At 27.4% G+C, this 20,031-nt stretch overlaps 1 protein-coding gene and 1 long non-coding RNA gene across 2 annotated transcripts; both read right to left on the bottom strand.

The window, feature by feature from the left end:
- Positions 1–4,590: 4,590 nt before the first annotated feature.
- LOC136076395 (uncharacterized) lies at positions 4,591–6,282 on the bottom strand. Its single transcript, XR_010636232.1, has 4 exons — positions 6,132–6,282; positions 5,343–5,501; positions 4,977–5,039; positions 4,591–4,891 (listed from the first exon to the last, which is right to left on the bottom strand). It is a non-coding gene; the product is annotated as an uncharacterized LOC136076395 (long non-coding RNA).
- A 3,989-nt stretch (positions 6,283–10,271) lies between these two features.
- Positions 10,272–11,201, bottom strand: LOC136075850 (uncharacterized). The gene has a single exon (XM_065789287.1). It carries the CDS (start codon positions 11,199–11,201, stop codon positions 10,272–10,274), a length of 930 nt encoding a protein of 309 aa, XP_065645359.1.
- Between the last annotated feature and the right edge of the window lie 8,830 nt (positions 11,202–20,031).

The following is a 20,031-nucleotide window of genomic DNA, read 5'->3' as shown; positions in this document are numbered from 1 at the left end:
ATAGTAATTTGAATAAGGTAGGAGGACTGTAAGTTTCAAAATGTCTTAATTTTATCTCAATCACACTATGCACAGTGTCAATATTCTTTACTGAACTATGACCACGTTCACTATACTTCTGTTCAGTGAGTGATATTCCGCATTCTTTTTGAAATTTTTTTATTGCCCTAGACACAATTGAGTTCTTATTCTGGGTAACACAAGAATCAGACTACAAAATAATTTGATTAGTTGATGTATTAGGACAGTCTTGAATAAATAACTTTAAAAGTTTATACAGACAACTTGCAAGTTCATTTGCACCTATACCAGCCATAGACTCATTCCAAAGTGCACAACAAGTTTTGTTATTCAATGAATATTTGGCTGTGAAATTATAACCATTTAATTTCTTTTATAATAGAGTGCAGAAATATTAGCAATTGGAAGGGGAAATACTTTTTCTAAATCAAAAGTTATAACTGCTGTGGTTTTGTATTCTCCATTTGCAACATTAGTTACGTCACATTTTCTTTCTTGTCTAGTTGATAGCTTACTCTCTATGCAGCAGTAATTTTTGATCATCTTCTTTGTTTTTATACTCCTGACATAAATCACACAAATCTTTCTGTGGCTTATGAATGCCAAATTAAACTCTGTATTAATAAATACCATTTTTTACATTGAACTCTGGGTAAGCTTGTGTAAACAACCTGTACATTTTAATTTTACTTAATGACAGCTCTAAATATCTGTCTGCAATAGTGTGAATCAACTGTTGGAAGACTATTTATATGTTCTCTGATCTTATCTAAGACTTGTTTAAGAGTTTTTCTATTTTTCCTTTCTTCGGGGACCTTGGTAGTCCACTTACTTTATTTACCACGTTATTAAAATTATAACGGGTGACAACTAAAAATCCGGAATTAAAAGAAATGTTAATTTTTATGAAATAATTTATTTATAACAATTTCATATGGTTGATATATAATTGATGACAACTTAAAATATACAATAACTTTAAGGTTTTCCACAAAGGATCCTTTATCCGCTACTCTGCGCAACTTTGTTTTAATGTTTTCGCAAGCTGTTTTTACACCACTTGTGTCCATTTCTCTCAAGGATTTTTTAATTCTACGCTTGAGTTGTGAAATATTTCGAGCTTTCCAACCACCCTTATACACTAAAGAACTTAGTTCTCCAAAAAAAATCTTCAATTGGTCTACATTGAGGAAGATTGATGGGGTTAACATTCTTCGGTACAAAAGGAATATTTTCGCTTTAGAGGAACTCAGTAACACTTTTCATATAGTGTGACGATGCTTTATTGGGCCAAAATAAGTAGTTATCATCTCAATGATATTTATTAATAAATGGGATTAAAGTTTTAGTTAAACATTGGTTTTTGTAAACTTCTTGGTTGACAGCTAGACCACTTTCCTTGAAAAATGGCTCTGAAATTCCTCTGTCGGAGACAACAATATATAACATTACTTTCTTCTCAAATTTGCTTCGCATTTTGAATTTAACATCAGGTGGTGAATCAGAAAAATCGTCTGTGTAATAAATTTTGTTACCAGGCATTTGGGGCTTATTTAAAGTAAAATAACTTTTATCATCCAAAATGAAATTTTTGTTACCAAATTGTCTCACAAGATAACGACAATCTCTTTTTACTTTAGTAATTTGACTTTCGGTGTAGGATGGCGATTTATGTTTTTTCCTTGGTTTAACTTGAAGCTTTTTGAGTGCCCTTCTGATATACTGCTGGGAACACTCAAATATTCTAGCAGCATTGCGCTGGCTAATGCCACCTTTGTTGTTAAATCGAGTTTTTAACTTCTTCAAATTTTTCTTGGTCATTATTGTGGGTTTTCGTCCGGATCCTTGCTTTCTTTCAACAGTACCACGTTTTAAAATATCGTAAATTTTACTTTTTGATATACCTTCTTTCAAAAAATGTTCTACAGTAAACATTTTGCCATCACTTTTATGGCGTTCATAAAAATGTACATTACGTTCTCGAAGAAGCGTCTCTTTAGACGACATTTTATGACAACTAAATTGACAATTGTCAAACAAAAACTATGTAAAATTGTTACGTGAATCATACACTATTCGATAATGTAACGAAGTGGAAAAGTTTAACAACTGAATATGACTTGCACACAATTTCTTTTTGTCCAGATTTTTTGTTGTCACCCGTTAGTAAATTATTCTATCACTGATATCTAATGTTTTAAGAAAAAATGATTTACAAACTTTGCTTCTAACATCGTTCTTTTCAAAATGATATTCTAAACATACTTCTTATGTTTTTCAATTCCTCCACTTTTACTTTTTCTTTTATAATCCCATCTTTCTTAATTTTGAGTACAAAAATTAAGTTTTTTAGTGTCACTTAAGTTCCAGAAATAAGAATGGATTTCAACTGTCTCATTAGTACTAAAAACTTCAAAACATTTTAGTTTACACACTGATAAACAAGCTTCTCCTACTTTTCTCTCTGGTCTCTCTTGACCATTTCTCTCTATTTAGGCCTTGCCACACTGCCTTTGCTTTTTTCTGACATTTATTTTCCACTTGTTAACACTTCTTTGTCTTTTTCTTGTGGGTTTTCTGCGAAATATAATTAAAGTAACAATAAATCAAGAAGAACAAAAAAGAACAAAAATTGTATTGGAAACTATTTATTAAACTGCCTATTAAAAGTAGAAAAGTTAATGTTATTAAAACTATAATTTAGACTATTATAAAAAAATAATGCATAAATACAGTTGATGTAAAAATAAATAAATAAAAGATAATGATAACAAAAGAAATTTCAAGAACTTATTGTGAATGTAAAAATAATGATCTCTTTAAAACTATTCGAGCACAAGGCGTACTGTAATCAAATATTTGTACACAAGTATTTTATATTTACTTTTCATTGTTAGGAGAAATGATAGTAGAAAAAAAAAAGATGAATTAGTAGGGTCTTCCACTAAATATTTAGGAGTTTCTTCCTCCATTTGGTGGTTAGGCTCCAACACTATTAAAATCGGATTATCAGCATCAGAAGCAATAAAATACTCCATATTTGTTATAAAATATTCCATATTTGTTACTTATCTTTACAAAAAACGATATATTTATAAATACTGTTTAGTTCTTTTGATTACGAGTAATGATTTTTATATACTGAACATTTCAAATTAAAAAAACTGAAAAAAATTCAATATTAAAAAACAAATGGAATGTATTACCTTTTATTTACAAAAAACAAATGTTTAAAAGTAAACAATGGCTATTCCACGTTGTCACGCCGTGACATTTGACTTTTTTTTTGGAAAAACATTAGATTTGAGCGCATTTAAATCTAAAAATTTAAAAGCTAAAGATACTAAAAAATTTTCATATACATTACGGTTTCTAAAAACAAAATTATTTAACTTTAATATTTTATAGACTTTTAGGTAAACGCATTTAAAGGTTGCGTCACGACGTGACAATAATTATCTAGCATTTTCCGTCATTAGAAGAAATGACAGTAGTTCAGCTCTAGTGGATATTTTGAAATATTTTTTGTTATGCCTTGGATAATTAAAAGGTGTTATAATAGTTTCATAACACTTTTAAAATGTTTTATAAATTTAAATGGAGACACCACATATATATATCAACGGAGTTTAAGTCACACCGTGACGTCACGTTGTTACCAGTACAAAATTTATTGAATATTAAGATAATATCATCATCAAAAGTTGAAACAAAAGAAACCAATTTATTCGGATTTTTATAAGATTGGTATAACAATAACGTTTAACAAAACAGTTTATTTACAACAATTTCAAAAAAACTCTTGTAAACTTCAGCTACTTTTTTTTATAAAATTTTATCTAGTTAACTAAGTATACATTTCCATCTTATCATTAAACTGTTTTAAGCAATGGGCACTAAATATTCCAGGCGTTTTGCAAGCATTATTAATGATGTGTCATCAAAAGCAGTTTTAATTTTTTCAGCAGCAACCTTGAAAACGTTTACTTGACTTTCATCTCTGACGGCTTTATAAAATGCTGCTGCGTTATTTATCAGACCTTCTCTTCGAACAGTTTTTTGTGTTGCTAATGATTTTATGGTTGCTCCTATACCATCGCATGATCCTTTACCATGAGAGGTTGCAAAGTAATTCCAGCAAGTTTTAATTATGTACTTGCTTTCAAGCCATGGAATTGAAGCTACTATATATCAATTTTTAAATTGACTTCTAGGACCATCAGACCAAACTTGCAAGTATTTTACATCCTTTCTAATAAGGTTAGTTATTACCCAGTAGGCACAGCGACGTGACAAAAACGTGAATTTCACGCTATTTTGGCACGTGACAATTAGGTGACTTTTTGGTCCCCATGAAATGACCAATTCACGTGATTTATGGACGTGTTTTTCACGTTACTTTTGGCACGTGATATTTAGGTGACTTTTTGGTCCCCATAAACTGTCCAAAAGACGTGCTTTTGACGTTAATTTTGGCACGTAATATTTAAGCAATAATTATGCTTTATAATTACAATTTTAAGTGTTTGGATTCGTGTAAAGAAAAAAAACTCATCGTCGAGGAAATATTTAATACGTATTAAATTACATGGTTTTATAAGTCAGTATATTAGTTCTCGACATAAAAATTTTTAATTTGTAATAAAAGCTGCACTTTTGTGAAAATATCCTCCTTATATCCAATAAGTAATAAGTACAAAGTCGTAGATCTGCAACTTACGAAGAGCACGCTTCAATCCACAAAGAGAACACTTCAAACTTATATACCTATTCTCCCATAAAAGCACGCTTCAAACATAATCTAACGAATCAGTCGATATTTTCTTCTATAAGAGCACGCATCAAACTTTATCTAATGAATCAGATTTAGCTGAAAAGAAACGAATAAAATCCTAAATAATAATATGATTATTTAATAATTATCTTGAATCACAAGCTTTTAAAACAAATCTTACTTTGAGAGTTGCTAACTACTTTTGGCAACTAGATTTTCTAGTGTGTTATTTGTTTTCTTTTATCTAAATCATTAAATAATTTAAGAAAACAATACTACATACAGTGTAAAAAAATAAAAGTCATTTGCCTTCTAATTTTATACTCTGATTGCTAAAAAAGTAAATAAGTATTTAATAAAAAAAGATGTAACAAAAAAGTCGACAGATGATTAAAAAAAAGAAGTACAAAATAAAAAATACAAGTTTAAAAAAATATTTTTTATCTATATATCTATATCTAATATTTATCCATAGATTTATCTATATCTATATCTATATATAAAGTTAATAACTGATGGGCGCGATTAGAAAAAGATCTGTACTCACCTTATGTGATAACATCTGTGTACTATGTGATAACATGATAACTTGTTTTCTTTGTTTTCCATCTTCTTATATTTGCATCTGTTTCTGCATTAACTTGTTCATACATTAACTCACTAGATGCAAAGGTGACAGCCCAAAAAGTTGCTTTAAATGAGTAATCTACAAAGTTTTGAACAGTATTAAATGTCATTTTAGAATGCACACAAAAATTAAAACAATTTATAAAAATGTAATAGTTATCACATAACCACACAGCATTATAGTGGGGATTTTATATCATGATTTTCCTTACCCATGGTGAGATTTCACCTTGAGGCTTCTTTTGCTGTGGAAACATTCACCACGGCTAAGGAGCCTCATCTATTAAGTATAAAACTAAAAATATGTATAATAAAGTACTGTCAAATTAGGTCACCAATAAATACAGAGTGCTGAAAATTCAACTCAGAATCAAGTTGCATTCTCCAACAAGATATGAATTAAATCAAATTCTTACTACAGAGTGCGATCACAAAAGAAGACAAATAGAGGGAAAAGTGAAATTTCTCAAACTTTAAAAGTTAAAAGGTTATTGGGTTTTACTACAGAATGATATTCCTAGGCAATAACATAACAATACCATTGGGTCTTCCTAGTCAATAATATTTTATGCAGAACTTATCATTTGTCATGTAGCTTAATAAATTTAATATTAAATAAGTTATAATAACTTATTTATTATCAAATTAATTACATCGACAAATTTGACAGTCTAAAATAATATACAATATGGTAGAAAAAAAAGTATACCTTGTAGTAGGGTTTGATCTTTTGCGTGTTGCAATATGAGAATTATCTGCCATAACGTTACACAATTTTGAACTAAGCTTTATAATATATTTATTAGACCTAAATTGATAAAACTTAGTTATAAGATAATATAATACGTTTAGATAAAATATTATATATGTGACATTTTATTTTTGTCAAAAATGCATTGCGACGTTATAAGATATCTTACGCCCTACATTTTTAATTAATTATTATAAAATTACAATGCAAAATAATTACATTATTATAAAAGTAAAATAAAAAGTAATTACAATAATGAATATATAAACTACATATTTCATGTAATCATTATATTTAAAATGTCTGGAAAATTGTTTACGGAAAATATCCTGAAAAAATTCAGAATATTTTCCCCCTCATTTTTTTCTTAATTTTGCATTCAGCCAAATTGTTTCTCAATTTTTTAAAAACTTTTCTTAATTTTTGTATGAATGATGACTAAAACAACATAAAAACAAATAGATGAATAATATATACTTGTTATATATTGTAATATAAGTTGTATGTATGGAAAACTTTTCGGATATTTGGAGAAAGATAAATTTCAGAAAAATATCTGGTATTCCGGGAATATCCCGAATAAGATAATCCCTGAAACTCAATTATAAAAAAATAGTAAGTAAAATAAAGAATATCTTTCCAAGTTTCTAATCACAGGTTTTTATTATGAATAAAAAAAGTTCCAAAATACACAATATTTTAACAACGTAACTTTCACGTTTTAATCAAGTAAAATTGTCACCTGGACAAGGTCACCTAAAATATACATGATTGAAACGTGAAGAAGGAAATGGGGTAAAAGCACACATCAAACTTTATCTAATGAATAAGTCTATATTTTTTCCAATAATAGCTCACAACACCAAATTTAGCTAAAAAGAAACAAATAAAAACTTAAATAATAATATGATTATTAAATAATCATCTTAAATCACAAATTTTTAACACAAATCTTACATGGTGAGTCACCAACTGTTTTGGCAACAAGATTTTCTGGTGTTGCTCTTTCTTTGATCTAAATCATTAAACAATTTTTTAAAAAAGCAATGCTATACTTGAGAGAAACTTGCTTTACATATTGGAAGGTCGTCAACATTGAAAGATAAGTAAAATGCAGTTTCAAATACAATAGCATCATAATCATCTTTTTGTGGGAAAAACATCGAACAAATCTGCGTTAATAACCAATAGTAATAAAAGTCATACAATATATATAATAATAATTTCATATAACTCAAATATATATATATATTAATCATATAATATTTAAATAATATAAAAAAAGAAAATAAATAAGTATTAACCTTTTTTAACAAGTAAAGCACAAGATCAAGATGTCATATATTATAAAAAGATATAGTATTTAATAATAATATATACATATATCAATAATAAATAACATAACACATTTATTTATTGATATTATCTTGGATAAATTCTTTAACCTTGTTGATAAAAACCAAATAAAGAAAGAAAATTTATTTTGAGTTTTTATCTAAACGACTCTTGAGTAATAATATATGCAGAAGTTCTAGAGACATTATTATTGCTCAAGAATCAAGAATAAGTTCTGCTATAATTATATCTATAATTAGTCCACGTAGCTTACTTAGTTTAATATTAAATTTATAACAAAACTTATTTCGTACTAAATTAAGTAAGCAAAATGGACAAATTCGCCAGTCTAAAATATTATATCATAGAGTAGAAAAAAAAGCATACCTTGTATTTGAGTTTAATCTTATTTGTGTGGCAAATAGGGACGCTTGGTACTAATTTATTTAACTTAATTTGATATAATTTGGATATTAGATATTACAACTTAAAATATATTGTTCTTTTTAGTTCTGTTTTAAATGCATTGCGTTATAAGATATTATATAGACCAATTTTTTTTTTTAATTATGATAATACTACAATAAAAATTAATTATATTATCATAGGAGTAAATAATTATAACTAATATAATGAATACAAAAGCTATACTATATAAAAAAATAATTAATATAATAAAAAATATTATTTCACATTTCTTATGCCAGGTTTTTTTGAGAATACAAAAAGTTCCGAAAGACGAGATATTTTGGCACGTAACTTTCACGTGACTTTCACGTAAAATAGTAACCTGGACGAAGTCACCTAAAATACACGTGATTGAAACGTGAATAAAACGTTGCGTGCCTACTGGGTAACAAGTCAATAAGGGCCTGTTTATATGGAAGACGGGCTGGCTCGTTTGCCGAGCCAGCCCGTTTGCCGAGATATCGACCTCATCAATATTTTAACTTAATTTTATTTTGCGTTTATATGAATAAACGAGCTAGCCCGGATAGCGATATCTCACTGTTTTTTGCCGAGATCTCGGCAAACGGGCTGGTTTATTTCATATATAAACTTGTACGCATGCGTACAAATTCTTACATTTTTTAAATTTATAAGCTTCCGCATAAAATGATAAATTTAATAATAAAACTGGCAATTTCCGTGTACTTAAAAATTTAGTTGTCTTGCTTTTATAATTTACAATTAATTTTCGATTTTATTAGTTGCAGTTTTATTTATATTGCTGCAACTCTCACTCAAAATGGCTGATTTTATTGATAAAACAAAAAGAAAAAACTTCAAATGGGATCATAATATGGTAGAGAACCTTATAAACTGTGCTATCAGCTATAAAGCAAGGATGCTTTATAAAAACCTTGACTTTGATGCCGATAAAGTTTGTTTATATAGAGAAGTTCGCTTATCTATGGCAGAGATCTATAATAAAAATGAAGAGTTGTATTTTGGACCTGTTGCCATTGATACTTTAAATGAAAAGGACTCAAAAGAAGTAATAAAACGAGGAATTAAACGAGTTCAAGAAAAATTGAAGGAAATTCGACAAAAGTTTTCGAAAGCAGTTGTTAGTGGAAGTCGAAGTGGAAGTGGTAAAATTATATTTGAGTTTTACGACCAGCTCATCTCCTTGTGGGGTAGTTCAGCCAATATTGAACCACTTATATTTGGTGTTAAAGGGGATGATTTTATTGAAACCGAAGAAACTCATTTTTCAATTGATCAAGACTTATCAGAAGAGGTAGAGTTAGTCAACAACAGTGATACTGCTGAAAGTATTAATAACCCTAAAAAAAGAAAAAGCTGTGTACCACAACTTATTGACAACAAAAGAAAGCACATGGAACGAAATTTAAGCGCCGCCCAACGCGACCAACTACTGCTTAAAGAAGCTAGAGACGATGCTCAATTTAGAAAAGAAATGGCAGAAGCAATGCGAGAATCGACAAAGTGCTTCACAGAAAGTATTAACACTGTAAGTAAATCAATGACTGACCTGGGAAATGGCATAAGTCGTTCTATTGAGCTTTTGGCACAAGCTATGATAGTACAAACTCAACAACAATCATCAAACCAAAATCAGTTCTATCAACATTCACCTAACGTATATTCACCAATGCAATTTAGTCCCTTAGTGTTACCAACAAATACTTGTCTAGATAAAAACACTTTCGAAAATATTGAGAAAAAATAATTTTATAAAAACAAATAATTTTATAAAGAGTCTAATAAATATAATGTTTAAGATGTTTATTATATGTATATATATATATATATATATATATATATATATATATATATATATATATATATATATATATATATATATATATATATATATATATATATATATATATACATATACATAAATATGTGTGTGTTTGTGTGTATGTTTAATTTATCAAGTCTGTAAGAGTTCTTCGTATAACTAATCCTTCAGCTTCATTTATAGAATATATTGAGTTTGGTACATTTTTGTATTCTTTTTCGTTTTTTTTAATGAGATCTGTTTGTAATTTAGCTAGGTCGTCGTCAACATAAGAATTTGTTTTTTCACATATGTTATGCAATACAAAACAAGCATAAATAACAGTAGGAACAGCTTCTAGTTTAAGGTCAACCTTTCTTGTTAAAATACCCCATCTAGCTTTAAGGCGACCAAAAGCGCACTTAATAGGATTTCGTGCTGCTCTAAGCATGTTGTTAAAAATTACCTCTTCATTATTTGAACAATGTTCATATTCTTTCATACAGACTGGATCATTTCATACAGGCTGGATCACCAATAAGATAATTAGGTATCTTCTCTGCTTTTTTTGTTGGTTTTTGAAACGTTTGAGGAAGAATAGCATTTCTTAACTTCATATTTATTGATGAGTTTGCAAACACTTTAGCATCATGTACACTTCCTGGCCACATGCACTCGACATCCATGAAATAGCCTTTGTAATCGCATACAGCTTGAACACTAAGAGAAAAATATTGCTTATAGCAAAAAAAATCTTGTGAGTTAGTTAATGGACGACGAATAGGGATATGGGTACCATCGATGCATCCAAAGGCTTGTGTCATTCCAAATTTACTTTCAAATTCTGATACTTTATTTCGCATTTCAGTTTGATTTCTTGGAAGAAATAGATACTTTGGCCCAAGATACTTTGATATTGCCTTACAAACTGAAATTATAACGGCAGAAGCAGTGCATACTGCAATTCCAAAAGTATTTGCAGTCATTCCCAAAGATCCAGTATCTTTTAAGTAATATAAAGTAATAGCTACTTTTTTATCTGCTGATAGAGCTCTAGAGTTAGGCGAAAAAGGGTCAGGAGATAAATAAGGGCTTAACTCTGAAACCAAATTCATGAAAAGAAACCGTGAAAGCCTAAAATTTGTTTTCCATACATCAATTGGAGCAACACCAGTTATTATATTATCCCACCATAAATCAGTTCTGCCAGTTTTAAACCAGCAACTACGATTTTTTCTTTTAAAGCGCCTCTCTCTTGCTTGTTTCATCTTTTGAAGTGGTTGAGACCGTTTTCGTAAAAGAATAATATTTAAAAAATTATCAAATTTAAATTTGTGAAGCTTGTATAATACTATTAGGCTTTTAAGAAGCATTATTTGTGTTATAACACCGGTTAAACATATTGTTAAAATGCAATGTGTTTTTTTGTCGATAGCCGCCATCTTTAAAGTTATTATTTTACCGATAAAGAGGCTAGCCCTGCTAGAAAAAGCTAGGCTAACCTCGATATCGTTTTTTATTTTTTGGCAAAAGTTCATATAAACGCAATTTTAAAACTGGCTCGTTTTCCGCGCTAGCTCGGCAAACGGGCCAGCCCTTTTCCATATAAACAGGCCCTAAGATAAATAACTGAACTTCTTGAATCGCTCAAATCATCAGAAATAAAAACGGCAGATTTACAAGAGTCACCATGCCAGCTAACAGCATTAAATAATGTTACTATTTTTTTGTTCCAATGTGCTGACTGAACTTCATCCTGCCAGAAAGTAGAGAAGTTTTCTGCAAAGTCAACTTGTAACAAAACTGAATCAAGATTGCTTTTCCAAACTTTTTTTTATTTTCATAACTCATTCATTGTTTTCCTTTTATAAAATAATGCAAAAGAAATTTGGGGAGCATTTTGCAAACATTGTTATACAAAATTATGGCTTTGTCTTTTTTTTATTGCTTTTTCGAGGTACTTAGTTCCGTTAAGTTGCGTAACTTTCTCCTAAAGGTACCAGGTAATTTATTTATCGTGGTTTTTTTCATCTAATTGGTATGTTTTGAGAAATAACTTTCCGTCCTTACAAGCTTCATAAAGATTATTCCAACAATTATCACTTATATTTTTTGTTAAATACCTTTTTTGTATTTTCTTTTTTTCTTTATTACGTCTTAAAACAATCATATCTCTTATAGTGTTGTGACCAAAACTTAAAATTGTAACTAACTTAACTAAAAAAACCGTAACTAAAATTACTTGACTAACTTTTTAGTCTAACTAAATTTAGTCGACTAACTTTTTAGCGTAACTAAAATTAGTCGATTAACTTTTTAGCGTAAATAAATTAGTCGACTAACTTTTTAGTCTAACTAAATTTAGTCGACTAACTTTTTAGCGTAAATAAATTAGTCGACTAACTTTTTAGTCTCACTAAATTTAGTCGACTAACTTTTTATCGTAGCTAAAATTAGTCGATTAACTTTTTAGTCTAACTGAATTTAGTCGACTAACTTTTTAGTCTCACTAAATTTAGTCGACTAACTTTTTAGTCTAACTAAATTTAGTCGACTAACTTTTTAGCGTAACTAAATTTAGTCGACTAAGTTTTTAGTCTAATGAAAATTAGTCGACTAACTTTTTAGCGTAACTAAAATTAGTCGACTAACTTTTTAGCGTAAATAAATTAGTCGACTAACTTTTTAGCGTAGCTAAAATTAGTCGACTAACTTTTTAGTCTAACTGAATTTAGTCGACTAACTTTTTAGTCTAACTAAATTTAGTCGACTAACTTTTTAGTCTAACTAAATTTAGTCGACTAAGTTTTTAATTTGCGAAAAATATATTGTTACTTTTACCCAAAAAATACTTTTTTTAAATCTTGTTATGTGTTAGTTGTGAAGTGGTTTGAGCGCCATTATTTTAATAACAAATTGCTGTAAGTTACAATTTAGATCTCCATGGCATCTTTTTCAAAGTTGATTTTCAGAGTTTTTCAAGTTTTTGGAGAAAACATTTTTTTCTAAAGTTTGCGAGATATACACTTGGAGTTTTGTAATAGTAAAAAAACTGTATCCAGTTACTCCCCCCTTATTACTAAATACTTTTTTTAACTTTCAATGAAAAGCGGTTTAAATCTGGATTTTTTCAATTTCTAATTAAAATGAATAATAAACTATTAGAAAGAAAAATGGTGCCATATTTTTGAAAGGTGTTGTATGCAGAAGCTTTTTCGGATTTCTTTTATATAATACCAGCAATCATTTTTTGAGGTAATAATACCTAATTTATTTGGTTTTACACTCATAAAACGCAGTTTTTACAGTGACGACAATATGATTGTAATTTTTAGTAACAATTACACAATATAGAATCAATAAAAAACATTAATTGCGTAACAATTTGTTACGCAATTAATGTTTTTTAATATTTCTATATTGTGTAATTGAATATATATCTTGTTCAACTCTTAATTTTGTTTTTTTTTAAATTATTGTTAAAATGCTAATAACTAATTATGTATTCGGTATAAAATATCAGCTGTTTTTGGCGGAGTTGTTTTACTAACAAACCAATTTTTATTTAATTCAATAAAAGAAAATGTGGGGCAATACTAGGTATAAACAAAATATTTTTATTTCCTAATTTTCACAAATTATATTACGTATTTTAAATTTCCTCAAAACAATAAATTTTAATGAATGTCTTTAAGTTAATTTATTTGTCTTAATTCATATTATGTTTATATAATTTCTCAACACAACAAAATTAAAGGAATGTCTTAACTGACACCTCAAAGTAATGGTTTCCCACTATATATTAGATAAACCGTTATTCTCAAAAATATTTTTAAATTCAGGGTTGTTATCTGTCAAATATGTCTGAGACATATTTTCTGCCGACATAAAATATGTCCCACATATTTTCTATCAACATATTTTAACATAATTTTATGTCTGAATTATTTTCTACTGACATAAAATATGTCAGACATATTTTCTATCGACATATTTTGACATAATTTTATGTCTGAATTATTTTCTGCTGACAAAATATGTCAGACATATTTTCTAATGACATATTTTGACATAATTTTATGTCTGAATTATTTTCTGCTGACATAAAATATGTCAGACATAATTTCTGTCGTCATTTTTTGACATATTTTATGTCTGAATTATTTTCTGCTGACATAAAATATGTCAGACATATTTTCTATCGACATATTTTGACATAATTTTATATCTGAATTATTTGCTGTTTGATATTCTTGAAGAAAAAAATCAATCTAACAAATTTATTGCGCATTTCAACTTAATTTACAGAGTTAAGTGAAAATAATTTAACAAATTTGTTGCTTTTTTGCAATCAATTATGCTTCATAAAACTTTTACTTTAAACCCTGTAAGCAAACATCAGTTGTTTCATAAAGGTCTTTTTCAGCCCTTTTTAGCGATGTATCATTTGATAGTATTGACTAATATTTTGCATTTATTGACTTATTTATTGATTATGACTTATTTATATATTATGACTAATATTGATAGTATTGACATTGATAGTATTGACTAATTTTGACATTTGATAGTATTGACTAATATTGACTAGTATTGAGGCATCATTTGATAGTATTTGATAGTATTGATTAGTATTGGCGCTTTCCCGTATTAGAATGTAAAAACCATCTCAAGCTCAGTTTTTATTACTGAAAGTGGTTTTTATTAGTATGACTAAACTTAAAATTATTTCTTTGATTAAAATAATAATGAAAAAAAAACCTTTTCAGTTATTTTTAATTATTAGTTGGTCCTGAAAAAAATTTCATTATGAAAAATTGAATTCAAAAGATTCTATGAAAAAAACGGTTCACAGAATTTCAAAAAATTCGTGCCAAATTAAATAATTCATGCATAAAAAAATGTCAAAATATGTCAATGGAAAATATGTCTGACATATTTTATGTCAGCAGATAATAATTCAGACATAAAATTATGTCAAAACTCATTTAAGCTGAAGAATTTGAAATATTTCCCAAAAGTTATATTCAGCTTATTAAATTCATATTAAGAAGCCTAACCGGTAATAGTTTATAACCAATTACGAATAATATATTTTTAGTTATAATAGTTATGATTTATTTAACAATAAAATAATTGACAATTGCATTATAACAGCATAATTAACTGCCATAAACTTGAACTTGCATAAAATGTTTTGAGTGAAAAATATATTGGAATAATTATTTTTATCGTTTTCCTTACGATTTAAAGTCAAAAATTGGGAATATAATTTATTAAATGAATCAACTATTAGTTAAAAATAACTAAAAATGTTTTTTTTTAAATATTATTTTAATCAAGCGAATAATTTTAAGTTTAGTCATATAATTAAAAACCATTTTCAGTAAAAAAACTCAGCTTGAGATGGTTTTTACATTCTAATAAGGGAAATCGCGAATACTAATCCATACTAATCAATACTATCAAATACTATCAAATGATGCATCAATACTAGTCGATACTCTCAAATGATACATCGCTAAAAATACTTTGACAATACTATCAAATGATACATCGCTAAAAAGGGCAGAAAAAAAAAAAATATATATATATATATATATATATATATATATATATATATATATATATATATATATATATATATATATAATTTTTCAATAAGTTTGCATATATGTGAACTAAATACAAATAAAACAAACTGTTTTTAAAACTTGAAGTTTTTTGAATAAGTTGAACTCAAAGATTCTAAAGTTTTGAAACAAACTTTATTCATATATCACACATTTCTATTATACTTTAGTCAAGGTATAGTTTTGTCAATATTATATTTATTTTTATAATTTGTATATTATATTTATTTGTATATATATTATAATATATTACATTTATTTGTATAATTTATATTGAGAAAATAAAGCGTATTATAAATAAGTAAATATTTTTGTACTCGTCTACCTATTATACAGACATGTTCTTCAAGTTTTTATAATCAATTATTGTTACTACTGAAATAAGTAGTAACAGTCATTGGTTATAAAAAAAACTTAGTTCTTAACTCAACTATACTTATTATTATGTACGTACTAAAGTCAATAAATATTTATTATATTTAAAAAGTCTTCAATGAGAAGACCACACCACTTATCAAACTTTTTACATCTAAAACTGTGTTTTATCAACACTGTGTATCTAATGAGTTTTTAAATAAAACACATAATAAAGTTGCTCTGTTTTTTTAAGAATATTGAGCTCTCTGTTTTGTAGAATAAATATAAAAATACTTGTATATATATATATATATATATATATATATATATATAAATATATATATATATATATATATATATATATATATATATATACATACATATATATATATATATATATATATATATATATATATATATATATATATATATATATATATATATATATATATATATATATATATTGCATTTATGTATGATTATATAACTTAATAAAAACTTATGAATGTATCCTTGAGGTCGCGATCGCGTCACAAAACGTGTTACCATTTTTGTAGGGGGAAAACATTGAGCAAGCCATTTAGGGTGGAATGCAAGAAGCGTACATGATTCAAGTTCGACTTGAACTTTAAATTGTAACCAATAGCGGCAGAGTAAGGGTTTTCCTATCCAAAAATACCCTGCCGCTATTGGTCACAAAGTAAAGTTCAAGTCGAACTTGACTCAAGTTCGCTTCTTGCATTCCACTCTTATTAGCGCGTTTTGTTTAATGGCTTGACCCGGCTCTAAAATAAAAAAAAACACTAAGCAAAACGTGTTAGAGTCAAGTTTTTGAGAATATTTTTTTAAAAAGAGTTACTGTGCTTTTGAATGTTCAAGCAATATTAAAATTTCTCCAGAGCTAAAATAATCTTTGATACCAAGAAGATTAATTACGTCGAGAACTTTGGATTGAAGAAATCAGTCGTAATGATATTGACAAAGAATATTATTAAAAGCAAGCTCGAAACATTTTATTTCTGGTATGTTTGAAACAACTTATATAATATATATATATATATATATATATATATATATATATATATATATATATATATATATATATATATATATATATATATATATATATATATATATATATATATATATATATATATATACATATAATTTATAAACTATTTCTATTAAGTGAAATGAAAAATGCATTAAATGATCCAGATTACATTACTACATTATTTTCAGCTTTCAATAATCCTGAAATAACTATTCGTCTAATAAAAAGCAGAAAATTGTTTCTTCCCTTTCAGTGGATTCAACATCAAAATGCTCCTTAATGGAAGTTAATGAAATACCACTTGTTTCCTCGTCACTTTCAAATAATTTTGTAAAATCTCAATTAATGGAGAATGAGCGTGTAGGTATTGATGTTGAAATGAAAATGAAAATTGAGCTGAAATTAAAATATCAAATGACAGACAACAATCTAATAACATTCTTCCTGTTCCTCTCAGGCCTTTAGAGCGAACCCTCAAAATTGTATTATGTTGACTGGTCTTAAAATTAAAGTTTTCATACATTTAACAGACTATCTTTGCAAAGGTTAGGAGAGAAAATATGGAGGACCAAATAATTTTAGCTATTGTTAAGTTGCGCCTCAATATTACTTTTAAAATGTTAGCTCATATATGTAATATTTGCAAAACTTCAGCAATAAAATATTATTGGAAGTGGTTAGATGTAATGGTAGAGAAATTATTATTTTTAATTAAAATGGAGTGCTGGGAGCATATTTTTGAAACAATCCCACCAGTATTTAAGTCAAAGTTTCCTAGATTAACTTGTGTTATTGACTATTTTGAGATATATATTAAGATATATACCTGGGCCATTTTTGGCAAAAGCTCAATGTTACAGCAACTATAAAAAACAAAGTACTTTAAAGGTATTTATTTCATGTACACCATTAGGTGTTATCAGTTTTGTTTCAATATGTTGGGGTGGAAGAGCTTCAGACAATCAGATTGTCCGTGAATCAAGTTTTACATCTTTGAAATACCATTGTCCGGGTGATCAAATTTTAGCTAATAGAGGTTTTACCCTACAAGATGATTTTGCTGCAAATTCTAGTTCTGAGCTTTTAATTCCAGCATTCACAAAGAATAAACTACAGAATATCTTCAGATGAGGTTAGATCATCTAGGAAAATAGCTTCAGTTAGAATTCATATTGAGAGAGTAATTGGACTCATAAAAAATCGATACACTATCTTAAAAAGTGTTTTGCCAATTTGAACTGTTAAAAATATAAAAGAGGAAAAATTATCTTCGATTCAAGCAAGCTGTGATAAAGTTATCATGGTTTGTGCTGCTCTTACTAATTTGGGAGAATGTATACTATTTAAATAATGTACGTATTTGTTACTATTATTTTAAATATATAATAAAGTCGTTCTTAATTATTATTTTAGTTTATGTAAATCTTGTTTTTGAAATCCTTAAATTTTCTCAATTAAAAAAAAAAAAAGCAATTGAAAATTCATCAAGACTAGTTTTAAAAGTTTTTTTTTATTATATTAAATTGTCATAGTAATAAGACCTATAATTATCTTTATTTTTACTTTATCATAAATCAAGAATGATGTTGAGTTAATTGCAACTTTTAAAAACAGCTATTTTCATAGCCACATATTATTAAAAATGTAATTTCTTATTATAATAGCATTAACTTTAAATATGCATTTGAAATATATATTTTACAGAGTTTTTGTAAATTTTAAAATGTTTGGGTTTTTCTTTTGGAAGGGCTTTTTATATAATTTTTAAAATCAGGAATAATAGAAAACCTATGGCTTTGACTCCCTCTCCTTTGCCTATGTCACCTACCTATTTAAAGTGTGTTTAAATAGCTTTAGAAAGTTGTAATTGTTTTGATGGGCGGAGATATGTTTTAATTTGCATAGATTTGGAGAGGGAGGGGGTGAATAGTCAAAAGGTTAATAGTATTTTTAAGTTTATTTCTTACTCATTGATTATTCATAGGTACACTTTATTTTTATATCCTATTTTTACTTAAAAACTGGAATAAAAATGTTTTTACTGCATATTGTTTAGAGTAAATAATACGCAGTAGAAACGTTTTTGATGCTAATAAGCAGGGGGATCTTAGTAACAAGAAATTTTCTAGAAAATTCTAAAATTCAATAAACAGGTGGTTTTTAAAGTTAAGAAAACCCTAAAACAAATTTACATTCCTTTAAATATAATAAATGATGAAGGAGGGGGGGGGGGTTAATTTGAATTAAATAGTCTAATGCGTGTTTTGTAAAAATTATTAGTTTGGATTTCTAAACTGATATTTTTGATCAAAAATGCTTATATTGTAACATATAAAATTCCCCTCCCCCCCCTCTCCCCCTCCCCTCGTTTTATTAGATATGGACTAAATTTCCTCATCCCCCCCTTCCCCTTTGTATTAAGGACTCGAGAGTACTCGACTCTAATTTAATTTTTGTTTTTTTTCTCTTCTTTTTTATGTGAATTTTTTGTTTTGGGAGATAGAGTTAATAGTTAGGAGGGGTTGAATATTTAATAAAAGTTTTAGATTGAAGGGGTAGTATTTAATTGAAATCAAGATCTTTACCAAAATTGGAGACTTATTTGTTTATTAAAATAGAGGCCTTTAAAACTAAGGAGCCCAGGTCTGTAGCCCCCTCCTCCAATTAATCCCTTTTTTGAATCTGTTAGTTAATTTTTAAGCTTCATGGAGACTCTCGAACTACAGGATAATAAAGTTTGAAGTCTAGGAACAAAAGTACCTGAAAATGTTTGATTAAATATGAGGTCAATCAGTTAATAAAGTAATTTTTTTACAATCTTATACTAAACCTAAATTCATCAAATAAAAATAAAGTCTTTAAGTAGTTGACATAGACATAACCTATAAAAAGTTTCCACTCTTCCCAAAGTAACAGCCCATTTAATATATTTTTTTTTATTAATGTGCTTTATTTTTCATCTTAAAAAATTATATGTGAAGTTTAACTCATAAAGTTTACCATACCAAGCTTTACCAAATAAATTTTATGCTATAATGTTTTTAATATGAGAAAATAATCGTTTTTTATAAGTAGCGCAGCACCTTAGCTTCTTACAGTATCTTACTTCTAGATTTCTTTTCTTAGAATGCACCATCACATTGCAAATAAATTTTTTATTTCCTGAAATAAATTATTAGGATTATAAAAACTTTCTTTATTTATATAATTTGTTTTCATTATAGAAAA

This window comes from Hydra vulgaris, chromosome 02 (genome assembly GCF_038396675.1).
Source record: "Hydra vulgaris chromosome 02, alternate assembly HydraT2T_AEP".
In the NCBI taxonomy this organism is placed as follows: domain Eukaryota; kingdom Metazoa; phylum Cnidaria; class Hydrozoa; order Anthoathecata; family Hydridae; genus Hydra; species Hydra vulgaris.
The sequence above is the reverse complement of the archived record's forward strand: the minus strand, read 5'-3'. Positions and strand labels throughout refer to the sequence as shown.

What these genes read in the sequence shown, in the direction of transcription:
- LOC136075850 (XM_065789287.1), bottom strand. Translation starts at nt 11,201, where the DNA reads ATGGCGGCTATCGACAAAAAAACACATTGCATTTTAACAATATGTTTA.